Source organism: Leucoraja erinacea, chromosome 30, assembly GCF_028641065.1.
Source record: "Leucoraja erinacea ecotype New England chromosome 30, Leri_hhj_1, whole genome shotgun sequence".
In the NCBI taxonomy this organism is placed as follows: domain Eukaryota; kingdom Metazoa; phylum Chordata; class Chondrichthyes; order Rajiformes; family Rajidae; genus Leucoraja; species Leucoraja erinaceus.
Genome location: NC_073406.1, coordinates 18824253 through 18840474, shown reverse-complemented (window position 1 = coordinate 18840474; position 16222 = coordinate 18824253). Strand labels below are relative to the sequence as shown.

At 47.2% G+C, this 16222-nt stretch overlaps 2 protein-coding genes across 3 annotated transcripts in view; one reads left to right on the top strand and one right to left on the bottom strand.

The window, feature by feature from the left end:
- The window catches only part of samd11 (sterile alpha motif domain containing 11), a 250660-nt gene extending 241953 nt beyond the window's left edge, over positions 1-8707 (top strand). For both annotated transcript variants that reach the window (XM_055659599.1, XM_055659598.1), the window contains 3 exons: positions 1490-1614; positions 4472-4582; positions 7117-8707. In XM_055659599.1, the coding sequence (XP_055515574.1) occupies positions 1490-1614; positions 4472-4582; positions 7117-7356 (476 nt within the window). In that variant the 3' untranslated portion in view covers positions 7357-8707. The remainder of the gene's footprint in view (positions 1-1489; positions 1615-4471; positions 4583-7116) is intronic.
- A 3150-nt stretch (positions 8708-11857) lies between these two features.
- The window catches only part of noc2l (NOC2-like nucleolar associated transcriptional repressor), a 124566-nt gene continuing 120201 nt past the window's right edge, over positions 11858-16222 (bottom strand). The window contains exon 19 of the mRNA XM_055659597.1: positions 11858-12452. Coding sequence (XP_055515572.1) covers positions 12328-12452 — 125 coding nt within the window. The 3' untranslated portion in view covers positions 11858-12327. The remainder of the gene's footprint in view (positions 12453-16222) is intronic.

Genomic DNA, 16222 nt, shown 5'->3' with positions numbered 1-16222 from the left:
CCCCAGGGAGAGACCAGTTGGAAATGTGGGAAGAGAAATGACAGATGGAGTTGATCTGATGTGCTGCACTTTAGGAGGTCAAATGTAGGAGGAACATTTATAGCAAACGTTGCGATCCTCAGGGAGTCCATAGCTCCCTGACATTGGCAACAATTAGATAGGGAGGGAATGAAAGCCGGCAACACAACTGTGTGCTTTGTGTATGAAGGAACTGCAGATGCTGATTTAAACCAAAGATAGACACAAAATGCAGGAGTAACTCAGCGGGACAGGCAGCATCTCTGGCGAGAAGGAATGCGTGACGTTTCGGGTTGAGACCCTTCTTCAGATGTATGTGCTTTATTGGTTGAGATATTGACATGTACGTTAGGAAGTCACGTTGCACAGCTGTATGAAGTAGTGGTTAGGTCACGTTTGGAGTGTTGCGTGTAGTTATGCATGTCAGTTCATTTATATCGCACTTTTATCCGTAACTGTGATAGTCGTAGTTACAACACACGAGTACAAGCAAACCATAAGCAACAGGTACAGGGAGAAAAGAGGCCAAGGTGCAGAATATAGTGTGACAGCGTTGGAGCATTACAGTCACAGAAAAAGTCCAAGATTAAAAAAAAGCGCGTCCATAATGAGGTAGGTTGCAAGATTGGAACAACACCCGAGCATCCCAGTAGTCTGAGGGCACAAAAAGCCAGAAAGCAAGAGGGGCAAAGTTTAAATGAGATGTGTGGGACAGGGTTTTGACACAGACATAGGGGGGTGCCTGGAACACACTGCCGGGGTGGTCAGAAGGAATAGTAGAATTAGGCCCATCTTCTACTCCGCCATTCATTCATGGTTGATCTATCTCTCCCTCCTAGCCCCAATCTCCTGACCTCCCCATAACCTCCGACACCTGAGGTGTCGAGGCCAATATAATAGTGGGGATTTACGAGCCTTTTAGACAGGCACAGACAGACAGACTACGAATGCTGTCTGTGCGGAGTTTGCATGTTCACCCTGTGATCACGTGAACATTCTCCGGGTGCTCCGGCTACCCCCACACTCCAAAGACATACAGGTTTGTTGGCTAATTTAGCTTCTGTAAATTGTCTCCAGTGTGTAGGATAGTGCTATTGTACGGGGATCGCTGGACGGCACGGACTCGATGGGCTGAATGGCCTGTTTCTGCGCTGTCTCTCTAAACTAAACTAAGAATACAATCAAACCGCACACAAGTACAACAGGGACAAGGAGAAAAATATCGTGCAAATATAGCTTTAGTTACATATGTTTATGATAGTGGGATTTAAGATAAATAAGTCGGGAATGGAGGGATATATGGATTCTGTGCAGGCAGAGGAAATTAGTTGATGGCATCATGTTCGGCATGGACATTGTGGGCTGAAGGGCCTGTTCCTGTGCTGTATTGTTCTCTGTTCTATGAAGGGGTGGCAGGAGTCCTTGTGAGCAGCCCTGGTGCTGAGTCTGTGCTCTGCCCTCTCCTACACAGGCGGCATTGGAAGCCTCTTCCTGGATACAGAAGATGGAACGTCAGTGGAGGACATCAGTAAGTGGACGGTGGAGGACGTCTGCAACTTCATCACCGGTCTCTCTGGCTGTGCGGAGTACACCCAGGTAAAGCTACCCAGTCACAGACCGTTCAATGGTTTCTATACTGTCGCCTGTACCGGCGGCTACAGTGAAACACACTTGTTGCATGCAGCTCGGCAAGACTATCCTCGTACACAAACCCAATCTCCCCGGTTAGTACAGAATGCACAGAGCCGTCCGTACGCAAGAGGCTCCATGTTACAGTCCCAGCTCCACCGGCCACCAAGACCCGTTGCAGCCGTTCCCCCCCATTCCAGTCATCCCCCTTCTTGCACAGCCCCCTCCAGCCCTCGTCCCCTGGGTCCAAACTCGAGGGCGCGGAAAGTAAGACGGTAAGAAGGCAGCACGGAAACACGGCCCTTCGACCCAACTTGCCCATGCTGATCAACAAGCCCCATCTGCACTAGTCCCACCTGCCGATCTCCCTCTAAACCTTTCCAATCCATGTACCCGTCTAAATGTCTCTTAAGTGCTATGATACTACCTAACATAACTGGAACCTTCAACAGCTCGTTCCATACACCCATCACCCTTTGTGTAAAAAAAGTTACCCCTCAGGTTCCTATAAAATCTTTCCCCCTTCATCTTAAACTGGAGACCTGTCTGCCTTGGTCACTGTCGTTACAATTCACACTGAATCCTGCAGTGACTTTAGTCCAGTCCCAGTTTAGAACATTGCTGCTTGAGATTGGGACCTCTGGGATCAGTGTCAGTTCCAGCCACACTCACAGCTAGGGGGAGAATACATGTCTCGGACCTGCAAGTATGTTCCCAGTCGCTCGCAAAGGGATTCCCATTTAACATCCCTCACAGGGATGCCTCACAGCACCAGAGACCTGGGTTCGAACCTGACCTCGGGTGCTGTCTGTGTGGAGTTTGCACGTTCACCCTGCGTGGATTTCCTACGGTGCCCTGGTTTCCTCCCACATCCCAAAGACATGCATGTTTGTAGGTTAGTTGGCCTCTGTAAATTTCCCCTAGTGTGTAGGGGATTGATGAGAAAATGGGATAACATAGAGCTAATGTGAACATGGTTAGCATGGACTCGATGGGCCAAAGGGCCTGTTTCTATGCTGTATCTCTAATCCAAACTCCAATCCCAGTAGTAATGGGACTGTGTAATCCTAGAATTGCTACCCATTTCCTTGGAACATACAGCACAAGAACAGGTCCTTCAGCCCACAATGTCCATGCCGACCATGATGCCAAGTTTATCTCTTAACTTCCTGCACATCATTCTTACCCCTCCATTCCCTGCATATCCATGTGCCTCTACGAAAGTCTCTTAAATGCCATTATCATGTCTGCCTCCACCACCAGCCGTCAGCTTGTTCCAGGCACTCGTTACTCTGTACAAAAATCTCCTTTAAACTTTGCCCCTCTCACCTTGCAGCCATACCCTCCAGTCTTTGATGGGATGTGGGCCCACCTGATAGCCCCTGTGTAGCTGACCCTGGTGGCTCTTGTTACAACAGGCGGCACGGTGGCGCAGTGGTAACGTTGCTGCCTTCCAGCGTCAGGGACCCGGTTTCTCGATCCTGACCTTGGGTGCTGTCTGCGTGGAGTTTGCAAGTTCTCCCTATGACCGTGTGTTTTTTCACCGGGTGCTCCGGTTTCTTCCCACATTCCAAAGACGAAGAGGTTTGTAGGTTAAACGGTTTCGGTAAAAATCATAAAAATTGTCCCTAGTGTGTGAGCATTGGTCGGTGCAGACTTGATGGGCCAAAGGGCCTGTTTCCGCGCTGTATCTCTAAAGTCGAAAGTAAAACTGTGTGGCTCAGTGGGCACAGGTGGGGATCTCGGTGTAGGAGAGGTGTCCAGCAGAGAGCCAAAGAGGTGACTTTCACCTCTGAACCATAATACTGAATCAGTCAGGATTTCCTCAGTCCCAGACCATTATACCCTTTCATTCATATTTACTGTATTTACTGTAGAGATACAGCGCGGAAACAACACTTCAGCCGACCAAGTCCGCGTCGCCCACTGATTGGGGATGATCAGCCATGATCACATTGAATGGCAGTGCTGGCTCGAAGGGCCGAATGGCTTACTCCTGCACCTATTATCTATTGGCCAGCGATCCCCGCACATTAACACTATCCTAGACACACTAGGGGCAATGTACAATGTCACCAAGCCAATTAATCTACAAACCAGTACGTCTTTGGAGTGCGGAAGGAAACCAAAGATCTCGGAGAAAACCCACGCAGTCACTGTGAGAACGTACAAACTCCGTACAGGCAGCACCCGTGGCCAGGATCGAACCCGGGTCTCCAGCGCTGTAAGGCAGCAACTCTACCGCCGTGCCCGCCCTGAAATTTGTTTAAATTTTTTTTGTAAAGTGTCTATTTCATGATTTGAACCCACATTTCTGCAGTGAGTAACCCTGAGGCAGCTTTACCCCCCCTTACGTGCAATCTACTGTGAATCCCTGACTCTAAATTGGACTTTTAACAGCCTGCATGTTGAAGCTTCCAAGGCAGTGACATGTGTAAAGACACACATATCGATCTGATCAATCTCGACTTGAAACACTTGGTTCAATTTGCTCAAACCTCATGCATTTGGGAGCCACTGTTATTGATTAAATAATAACTAGAAATGGCTCTCACCTGAAGCTGGGGGTTTTTAAATGTACAAACATACCCAAAACCTTCATGGAATTGACTGGATATGGATAAGCAGCCATGTCTGCTTAAGCTGGACCGTGTGAGTGGCTTCCCCTGCTTAAGTAAGGAGTTGAAATGTCGCGTTTCTGAGATTCCCTAACAAAGATTGTGGCATGAAACAAGCGCTGTGCGAGATCCTCGTAAATTGAAGGCATTATCCGCAGAAGCCATCAGCCAGCAGGCATTCATCACCCGTTTTATTTGACATGCAGGTGTTTAGAGAACAGGCAATCGATGGTGAAACGTTGCCCCTTCTAACAGAGGAACACTTACTGAGCACCATGGGGTTGAAACTGGGACCAGCACTAAAAATAAGAGCACAGGTAACTCTTACTTCATTATGAACAGAACGAGTTCCCATTACAGCCACAAAAAGCTGCAGTAAATCAGCGGGACAGGCAGCATCTCATGAGAGAAGGAATAGGTGATGTTTCAGGTCGAAGCCCCTCTTCAGGGTCTAAAGAAGGGTCTCAACCCGAAACGTGGCGGAAGAAAGGTTTCAACTTGAAGCGTCACCATTCCTTCTCTCCAGTGACGCTGCCTGTCCTGCTGAGTTACTCCAGCTTTTTGTGTCTATCTTCGGTTTAAACCAGCATCTGCGATTCCTTCCAACACAAGTTCCCGTTTTCTCCTTCACTTGTGACCGTTTTTCGGTTTTTATTATTATTATTGTGCACCGAGTTAGAGTGAAAAGCTTTGTTCCGACTGCTATTCCATCAGATCAGATAAGACTATACTGTACATAAGTACAACCAAGCCAAACTTAAGTACAATAGGTAGAGCAAAGGAGAGATACAGAGTCTTTTGCCCAGAGTAGGGGGATGAAGAAACAGAGGACATATGTTTAAGTTGAGGTGGAAAGAATGAATAGGAACCTGCAGAGCAACATTTTTACACAATGGGTGGTGAGTCTATGAATGAACTGCCGCGGGAGGTAGTCGAGGCAGGTGCTACTGCAACATTTATGAGACATTCGGGCAGGTACATGGTTAGGATAGGTTTTTCGAGAGTTATGGGCCAAGCACGGGCAGGTGGGCCAAGACCCGTGTAGATGGAGCATATTGGGCAAATTTGGCCTGAAGGACCTGGTCCACGCTGCACGACTCTAATATAGTCCTCAGCATTATAGTGCACCAGTTCCAGTGACAAAGTTCAATGTCCGCCACAGGGTAGAGGCAAATCTCTAACTCAAATACAGTAGATAGGGAAATGGTGCCGGATTTACAGATGCAAAAGATATTTAAAGGAATAGATAGATTGTATTGGATGCTGGTGGACACTTCTCTGGGAAGATCAGGAAAAGAGTGGCCACTTTCCTGTGCCATACATCTTGTATCTATCCCTAATACAATGGGCAAGAGTCATGAGGAATAGGTTTACACTGTTCACCCCCTCAAGCCTGTTTTTACTTCGAAGGAGAGCATGGTGCTTGAGTGACCTGCAGCTGCCATTTCTCCACAACTTTGGCTAATATGCTACACGTGTCTCCCCCCCCCCCCCTCCACCCAATTAATAAATAATAGCTGACCCAGTGTTAACAGCATTGAGCTGAGGCACACAGAGAATTGCAATGCTGGGATCTTGAGCAAAACACAAAAGTGCCGACTGCATCCGTGTGGAGGGAATGGACAGATTACCTTTTGCACCAAGACCTTCTTTAAACTGATTGGAGAAAGGGGGAGAAAATCTGGAAAAAGGGAGGTGGTGGGGGTGGGACAAAGCCTGGCAAGTTATCAGTGGAGTCACAAAGAACTGTATATATTTGCCGGCTAATCAAAAAAGACACAACTCTGTACTGTAACTCAGCGGGTCAGGCAGCATCTGTGGAGACCTTGGATAGGCAATCTTGGATATGGTCCTGATACGAGGGGTCCAGCTACGCTGCCTGACCTGCTGAGTTACGGTACAACAAAAACACAGGAAATCGCAGCAATGGAAAGACTTAAGATACATTTTTGTTTTGTCAAATTGTGTTTATTCCCATAAGCAGAGGAGCGGTGAAGTACAGGGTGAGGAAGATGTGCAAAATATTACATGGTTCAGATTGTTCGTTCAATCACAAATTGTACAGATAGATCCCTTAATCCTCAGCAAAATCTGCTGCTCTTGAGATTTGAAATGGTTGGCTTGTATCTGTTGTTGGCGGAGAGGCTGTCAGAATTCCTCCCTCAGTGAGTCTTCGACTCTTAAGAGTCATTCAGTGCAGAAACAAGACCCTTGGTATTGGTTTATTCCTGTCACATGCACAGATAGAGTGAAAAACCTCGCAGAGGCCAATGAACCTACAAATCCGCACGTCTTTGGATGTGGGAGGAAACCAGGGAACACCCATGCGGTCACGGGGAGAACATTAAAAATCCGGACAGTCAGCACCTGGATTGAACCCAGGTCTCCGGCGCTGTAAGGCAGCAACTCTAATGCTGTGCCACTGTGCCAGCCACTTTGGCAGCACTCTGAAGAACACTGGATATTCTTTCTGTACGAGACAGACCATATAAATGGTACAGCTGGTGGAGCCACTGCCTCACAGCGCCAGATACCCGGGTTCGACCTTGACCTCGGGTGCTGTCCGTGTGGAGGTTGCATGTTCTTCCTGTGACCACGTGGGCTTTCTGCGGGTGCTCTGGTTTCCTCAAAGACGTGTGTGAGCTTGTAGGGCCATTTGCCTCTGTAAATTAGGGAGTGCCTGGGAAGGTGACATAAAGTAGCACTGTTGTGGTCAGCAGGGACTCAGTGGGCTGAATGGCCTGTCTCCCTGCTGTATTGTTCCATGTGGAAGGTGCTGCTGAGCTTCGGTGTGTGTGTGGGATCAGTGGGAACGGACTGACAACACACTTTTTGCGCCTTCTGTTTGCAGGTGGCCAAGAGGATCGGCCGGGTCTTGTACATGGCGAGCTTCCCGCTGGCAATGCCGCTCCCGCCCCCGGCGCTCAGACCGCCCGAGAGGGACCTCCCTCCTGCCGAGAACCGCCCCTCCTCCACCGGCAGCGCCGCCTCGCCCTATGGCAGCGTCCAGGCCAACCGCATCTCGCCAAAGCAGGAGAACGGCAACCCTTCTGCCCTGGGACTCAGCGACATCGGCAAACCGCAGTTGTGATGGCGACGGACGGACGAACGGGCCCTCTCACGAGACCAAAGTATTTATTTTGGAGCGTCAACGTCACATGTTGACTGCATTCCCTTGAAAACAAATACTCGTGGCTGTCAAAATACAGTAATGACTGCTTCTTCCCTTTCCTTCAAGACTTTGCTCTATTTCCAACCTCCCACCCCCTCCCCATGGACAACGGGAACAAAGCCGGCAGAAATTGATGAAGAAAATACAAAGAGACAGTGTCGGAGAGAGTTCGACAACAAGGCTTGCCTACCCCAAACAAGGACGGAGTTGCTGAATCTGCTTCAAGCCGCGAGATGTTATACAACTCCCCCCCCCCCCCCCCCCCCCCACCTTTTGTTAAGCAGAAACGAAGTGCAGAGGAAAATGACATTAAAATACCGTGAACAGTGAACAGTGCACTTGTACCAAAAAAAAAACACAAATGTCCATCACAGACCCGAGACTTAAGATTCAATATAAAAATGACAGGTTTCACAAAAGCACTCATTTTGACCAGGAGCTGGAGGTAGGGGCAGTGTCTATGCATTTGTCCAATACTAAACCAAAGATGATGATGGTTGGTCTGTGTTTACAATATATTTCTGAGTGGTACAGCAATTTTATTTTTTATTTTTTTTTGCCTATTGGACACCGAGTTTAAAAGTGCCTCACTGTAGAGGTTTAATCACTACTTGCACACCCGTACGCACACACACACACACACACACACGCACTTGACAAGTACCACAGCTGCACAGGTATCAGAGTTTATTTAAAACAACCATTTCTAGATTTATGGTTACCCAATGCCTGTGGCACAAGTTATTTGAACTTACCCTTGTTACGGAGAACATTTTGGTACTCATTTTCATTTTTTTCCTTCTTCTTCTTCTGTTGTTGTGTAGTTGCACGTTTTTTGAGAGTTTTTTCGGGCGGGCGGGGCGGGGCGCGCAAAAGGCAAAACTGCGAAGGGGAGAGAGTTCCTCGTCTCTTTTTCACTCTTGGATGAACATTTGATTGTTGCTTTAAAGCGGTCGAGATAATTGGAAGATTTACATTATTTATGGAGTTTACGTTGGTAGGTTGAAATACTATTTAGCGCGATTATATAGAGAGTGATATCCCCCTAAAAGGCTGATAAATGAGTAAGTAGTAAAAAAAAAAAAAATTTAAAAAAATGTTGTCCCTTTATATGGTTTTGGCCATTTGCATCAATCTATCATTTATCTTCCTGCAGAGGTAAACAATGAGAATATGGTGATCTGTAAAATAATTTTAGCCTATTTGTTGATTTGCTTTTATTCTTGTCCTTCACTTATCGTGAAATAAAATTCCCCCCAACAAAAAAAAAGCACCCGTTATGATTTGTTTAAGAAGGAACGGCAGATGCTGGAAAAATGAAAGGTAGACAAAAGTGCTGGAGAAACTCAGCGGGTGCGGCAGCATCTATTGAGCGAAGGAAATAGGCAACGTTTCGGGCCGAAACCCAAAGGGTTTCGGCCCGAAACGTTGCCTATTTCCTTTGGGCCTATTTCGGCCCAAAACGTTGCCTATTTCCTTCGCTCCATAGATGCTGCCGCACCCGCTGAATTTCTCCAGCACGTTTGCCTACCCCTTGTGATTTGCCATCTCGTTGAAAGGTTTTTTAGCAAGCCGTGTGGACGTTCCATTCCCTCGTTGGGTTTGTACCCCTGCTCGTTAAAGCCAACAACAGCAAGACACCTACTGAACTCGCAACCTACAAGAGCACTGCGCTGGAACTGAGCCCATTGCCTGAGCTGGCAAGTTGATTCCTGTTGCTCCAGCCATCACACACAGGTTCCTCTGATTACATAGCACACAGGATACATAGCATCTCCACCTATGATTAATGCTGGTGTGAATACGCAAGTATGATTAAGTAGGTTACCCTATGATGAGCGTTTGTCGGCACTGGGCCTGTACTCGCTGGAGTTTAGAAGAATGATGGGGTCCTCATTGAAACATACAGATCAGTGAAAGGCTTGGATAGAGTGGGAGTGGAGAGGATGTTTCCACTAGTGGGAGAGTCTAAGACTAGAGGCCATTACCTCAGAAGTAAAGGACGTTCTTTTTAGGGAGGAGATGAGGAGAAATTTCTGTAGTCAGAGGGTGGTGAATCTGAGGAATTCTTTGCCACATTGACCACATTGAATGGCGTTGCTGGCTCGAAGGGCCGAATGGCCTACTCCTGCACCTATCGTCTATATCAGTTGCCAGAAAATTGGTGGTGTACCTATATAAAAAATTATGAGGGATAGATAGCGTAGACAGTCAGAACTGTTTTTCCCCAGGGTGGAAAGGTCAAAGGCTAGAGGGCATAGGATCAGCAATTCAAACATAGAAGAGTACAGCTCGGGAACAGACCCTTTGACTGCTTCACGGCAATTTTGCCTCCAAGTTTGTGATCTCACCTTGGATTCCATGTGATCTAACCTTTCAGACTATTCTACCAAGCGGGAACTTGGCAAAGGCCTTGTTAAATATGGAATATAGACAGGACAGCACAGGGCCCATTATGCTTCTTGATTAGTAAGCAAACCAGAGGTTAGTTTAGTTTATTTGCAAGTGGACCGAGGTACAGTGAAACGCTTTTGTTGCGTGCTCTCCAGTCATCAGAAAGACAATACGTGATTACAATCGAGGTTACAGGGAGAAGGCAGGAGAATGGGGTTGAGAGGGTAAGACAGATCGGCCATGATCGAATGGCGGAGCAAGTTTGATGGGTCAAATGTTCTAATTCCGCTCCATGCCTTACGATTATGATTTGTCCTGGTCCAGCCCTATAGTTACAATGGCGAAGAACGCACGCCAAGCCCCCACTCTCTGGGAAATGTGCACGTCTCCTATGATTCTTTTCAATTTCCACACATGCGCTGTGGAAAGTATTCTCTTTGGATGCATTAAAGCTTGGTCTGGCAATAGCTCTGCCCAAGACTGCAAGAAATGCAGAGTTGTATGCACACCCCAATCTATTACACAAATTAGCCTCCATCTCCTCTTCACACCAGCCCATCTACACCACGCCACACAGAAAAAACGCAAATACAATCTCGGACCACTCACACCTTCACATTTTCTCTCCTCCCCTTTCCCCTTGGGCGGAGATTACAAAGGCATGAAAGCGCGGACCAACAGGTACCACCAGGTTTAAGAACCACCTCTTCCCCATTATTATCAGACTCCTGAATAGATCTCAGATAAACACAAAAAAGATGGAATAACTCAGGGGGACAGGCAGCATCTCTGGACAGAAGGAATGGGTGACGTCTCGGGTCGAGACACTTCAGAGTCAAGGGAGGGGGAAACGAGATATGGAAGGGTACAAAGAACATGCCAGGTGTGAAAAGAACAGATCAAAGCAGACGATTTTCAAGGAAATGTGGAATGAGGGGAAGTTGACAACGAGGCATACAAACAGTTAAATTAATCAGGAGGACAGTGAAATTAGTCGGAAAATTGAATGGGCCTGTCACATGCCACGGATAAATTTCTAACCTTCCAATCTACTTTGATGTCATCCGTACACTTTTTTACTTCTGCACTTCCCCAGTAGCAGTAACACTGTAGTCTGCATCTACTACCCGATGTACTCATGGGTGGCAAGATAAACCTGGACAGCATGCGGAACAAAGCTCGTTCATTGTCTTATCAGTACACGAGACAATAATAAACCAAAATAATATCAATTAAAACAGAATCAATGTTAAATTCTGCCGCGTACAAGCATCACAAACAAGTCAAGTTCCCACGCAGTAGCACGATGGTTGTAGCCGTACTCAGATCTTCCAGCCTGTACCTTGTTCAATCGGGTTAAGGCTGCCTCATCGTTCAACTATCTTTACCCCTCAATAGAACACAAAATGTTGGAGTAAATCAGCGGGATCGGCAGAGAGAAGGGATGGGTGACGTTTTGGGTCAAATGTTTCCGATCTTTTCCCCCACATTGAACCCAATGTTAACTTACCCACAAAAATCCAAACATGGCAGTTCCCACGGAGTAGCACGCGGTTGTGGTACCAGATCTTCCGCTGCCCGAGGATCCCGTTACCTCATGGTGTGCAGGACCCACATAGATTCCTCTCCTGGGTAGCCCCTCAGCGGGATCGGCAGAGAGAAGGAGAGAAGGAATGGGTGAAGTTTTGGGTCAAATGTTTCCGATCTTTCCCCCACAGTTGAACCCTTGATGAACTTACCCAATAAAATCCAACGGTGGCAGCCGTGGCGGCCTCGGGTGGAATAACACTGCCCAGGATCCCAGGTACCAATGGTCTCTGGAAAACATGATTCCTCTCCTGGGGAAGAAACAAAACAAATTCTCTATAAGTAAAAGAAGGAAAACTGGTTTAATTATTCACGTGCTGGACCAAATCACTGGTAGCATGGCGGATCTCTGGGAAGAAACAAAAACAATCGAAAGTAAGGCGTGGTTTAATTGGTCAGTACCAAAGATGCTTGGCAGATTACAACATAGAGATGTGGAGATGTAGCAGAATAATGTAATGTAATTGCAGGTGAAGGCTGTGAGACGTGGGTCAGGTGTGCACTGGTCCGTCGCTGATGCCGATCAATATTCCTCAATTCCACAGAACCCTCCTGGAATTCCTTTCACATCCAGTTATATTCCAATGACCAGGATGAAATTCTGTGGCTAGGGATTTGGGACTGTTCTGCTTTTAATCTAATTGTAGGTAAACAAACGCCACTTGCTTCCAGATGTGGAGGGTGATAGAGGTGCCAGCATTTTCGTCTGTTCACGACCTTTCCTGGGATTTCACCCCATATATTGGGCCTTCTAACAGCAGGTTCTTTGCAGGGCCACATACATGTTTGTACAAAGAAGTGTCTGGTCATGTTTGCTCCTTTAAGGGCACTCACTCCTCAACAATCTAATGGGAGTCGAGGGGTTGGGACAGCAATGTCTTCACTGCTGCGATTCAGAGACAGGTCTCATTAATCTTCATCAGAAAACGCCAGATCTTCAACGACATCCTCATCTCCTTCTGCTAGCACCTCCAACTCAGAATGGGACATCTTCGCCACAGCACGACTGGGTTTCACGGGCATCTTGTCTTCATCTGTGGAGAATTCAGCGAAAAAATAATGTGAAAATATTACTATCATATCATACCGACCTAATCCCCTCCCCATTTCTCACACTCAGATTATACCCCGGCTTTCTTAACCACCACCAGAATCAGTCTGAAGAAGGGTCCCAGCCCAAAACATCACCTATCCACGTTCTCCAAGGTGCGGAGTTACTCCAGCACTGTGTGTCCTTTGTTAATCCTCAGTGTGGATTAATGGACTGTCATCCTCACACCAGTATTTTGCCTTTGGACTGAGTGAGATGTTGGGGACAACTGTGTGACCCTCGTATCCCTGATTGAGATAAGCCATCGCGAAAGGCATTGCATATTCTCACTAGCGGAGTCCCGCAGGGATCAGTTCTGGAGCCGCTACTCTTCACGTTGCACATTCATGATTTGGAGGAGGGGAGTGAAGGCTTTGTGGCCAAGTTTGCGGACGATATAAAAATAGGTGGAAGGGCAGGTAGTGTAGAGAAAGCAGGGACTCTGCAGACGGACTTGGACAGGGGAGAGTGGGCAGAGATGCGGCAGATGTAGCAAAGTGTGGATCCATGCAGGTAGTAGAAATAAAGACGTGGGCTATTTTCTAAATGGGGAGAGAATCCAGAAATCGGAGGTGCAAAGGGACTTGGGAGTGCTGGTGCAGGATTCCCAAAAAGTTAATCTCCAAGTCAAATCGGTAAAGAAAGCTAACTCAATGCTCGCATTTATTTCAAGAGGGCTTGTATACAAAAACAGCGATGTAATGCTGAGGCTCTTTAAGGTGCTGGTCAGTCCGCATTTGGAATATTGTGAGCAATTTTGAGCAGCATATCTGAGGAAGGATGTGCTGGTTCTGGAGAGGGTCCAGGAATTATCCCAGAAATGAGTGGGTTGACCTATGATGAGTGTTTGTCGGCACTGCACTCGCTGGAGTTTAGAAGAATGAGGGGGGGACCTCACTGAAACATACAGAATAGTGAAAGGCTTGGATCGAGTGGATGTGGAGAGGATATTTCCACTAGTGGGAGAGTCTAGGACAAGAGGTCATGGCCTCAGAATTAAAGGGCGTTCTTTTAGGAAGGAGATGAGGAGAAATTTCTTTCTTCATAGGGTGGTGAATCTGTGGAATTCTTTGTCACAGAAGGCCCGTGGTGGCTGTCAGTGGATATTTCTGAGGCAGAGATAGACAGATTCTTGATTAGTAAAGGTGTCAGGTTATGGGGAGAAGGCAGGAGAATGGGTTTAGGAGGGAGAGATAGATCAGCCAGGATTGAATGGCGCAGTAGACTTGATGGGCCGAATGGCCTAATTCTACTATCACTTATGACCTTGATGACGATTACAAAAGTTCACTTTTAAATAGCCCATTCACCAGTGGTGGCACAGCAGCTGGTAGTTCTGCTGCCCCAACACTCCAGAGACCTGTGGTCGATCCTGACCTCGGGTGCCTGCTGTCGGTGTGAAGATCGGGCATTCTCTCTGTGACCACGTCGGTTTCTGGTTTCCTCGCACATCCCAAAGATGTGCGGATTTGTAGCTTAACTGGCCGCTGTAAAATTGCCCCATGGGTTTTGAAACTGGGTGGGAAAGTGGCATAACATAGAACTAGTGAATGGGTGATCGATGGACAGTTCGGACTTGGTGGGTCGAAGAGTCTGTTTCCATTGTGCCTCTTTCCATCAAACAATCAGTCAATTCAACTTGGGAAAATGTCTCAAATGGGCACTTTGGAGCATCATCAATCCAATACAATGATTGAGCCACATTAGATGATGGGAACATAGATGAAAACTTTGGTCAAGGAAGTTGGGTTTAAGGAGTGGAAATATGATGCAAATGGGGTGCGATTAAATCTAGGGAGCGATGGACTTGCTAAAGCACAAGGATCTCGGAGATTAGAGCCACGAGGAACTGCAAATGCAGGAATCATGAGTAAAACACAAAGTGCTGATGGGACTCAAAGGACCAGACAGGATCTGTGGAGGTAATGGACAAGCGCCCTTCTTCAGAGTCGGAGGATGGGTCCCGACCTGAAACGATGCCTTGCCATTCCCTCCACAGACACTGCCCGACCTTCTGAGCTACTCCAACACTTTTGTGTTTTGTCTTTGAGAAGGAAAGAAAAACTGAGATAACATAGACGCAAGGAACTGCAGATGCAGGCTTACAAAAAAAGACACAACATGCTGGAGTAACTCAGTGGGTCAGGTCAGACAACATGCTGGAGAACACAAGATAGTTGACGTTTCGTGTCGGACCCTTCTTCAGACTGGTCCCGACCCAAAACAACCAACGTCCCCAACTGTTGTCCTTCAGTCAGAGGCCGGCTGTTATTGGGAGAACCTGTTTAGTTTTACAGACACAGCACGGAAACAGGCCCTTCGGCCCACCGAGTCTACACCGACCAGCAATCCCTGCACGTTAACACTACCCTACACACACTTGGGCCAATTTTACATTTTATACCAAGCCAATTAACCCCCACGTCTTTTGGAGTGTGGGAGGAAACCAAAGATCTCGGAGAAAACACACGCATGTCACGGGGAGGACGTACAAACTCCATAAAGACAGCGCCCGTCGTCGGGATTGAACCCGGGTCTCTGGCGCTGTAACGCAGCAACTCTACCGCTGCGCATCTCAGCCTCTGCAATTTATTTGCGTTTCTATTGCTTGGACAGGGTGGGGTTGGGCAGGCTGGGACTTGATTCCCTGGAGCGCAGGAGGATGAGGGGTGATCTTATAGTGGTGAGAGGAATAGATGGGGTAGATGCACAGTCTTTTACCCAGAGTCGAGGAATCAAGAACCAGAGGGGCAAGGGGAAAGAGGGGGAAAAGATTTAATAGGAATCCGAGGAGCAAATGTTTCACATAGAGGGACCATCACAACGGTAAAAATACATTTGTATGGTACATGTATAGGAAAGATTTAGAATATGGAACGAGCTACCAGAGGAGATAATTGAGACAGGTACTATCACACCATTTAAAGGATATTTGGAGAAGTACATGGATAGGAAATGTTTATAATGATATGGGCCAAATGCACGTTGGTCAGCATGGGTAAGTTGGGCTGAAGGGCCTGTTTCCATGCTGTCTGACTATGAGTCTATCAGATGGATCTCAATAGCATTTTAATTGGCGATCTGCCAGCACTATTACTGAATCTGAACCATGAAGCACTTAATGAGTCAGCTAGATTAATCACACAGCATACACAATGTTAAATGTAAAAAGGAAAGAGAGACCTGAATTGACTGGAGTATTAGGTAATGCGCTCTGACTATAACAGGGCAAAGAGCAATGGACTATGATACCTTACCGACCTCACACCATTGATATAACATTACTTAAGAAATGTGTTTCTTGGGAAGCAAGCTGACTCCTGAATAAAGGGCCTGTCCCACTTTGGTGATTTTTTCGGCGACTGTCATAGTCGGAGCAGGTCGCCGAAAAACCAGTGACTGGACTTACCCAACAATGTCTACAACAACCTACCACCTAGTCGACATCCAGCTACGGCAAGCCACCGACAACCGCTGACCCATTAGGGACGTCCACATACGACCACACCTACGGCAACCTACATCCACCCGCGACAAGCTACGGCACGGTAAGACAATTCAGTCGCCGGTTGACGTTGGTAGTCGCCAATGGAGTCAGCAACAACCTACGTCAGGAGATGTCAAGCTACGCTCATTGGCGTCAAGCCCACTGTCGCCGAAAGGTTTTGAACATTTCAAAATCCAGCGGGGACCAGAAAAACGCTACGATTCTTT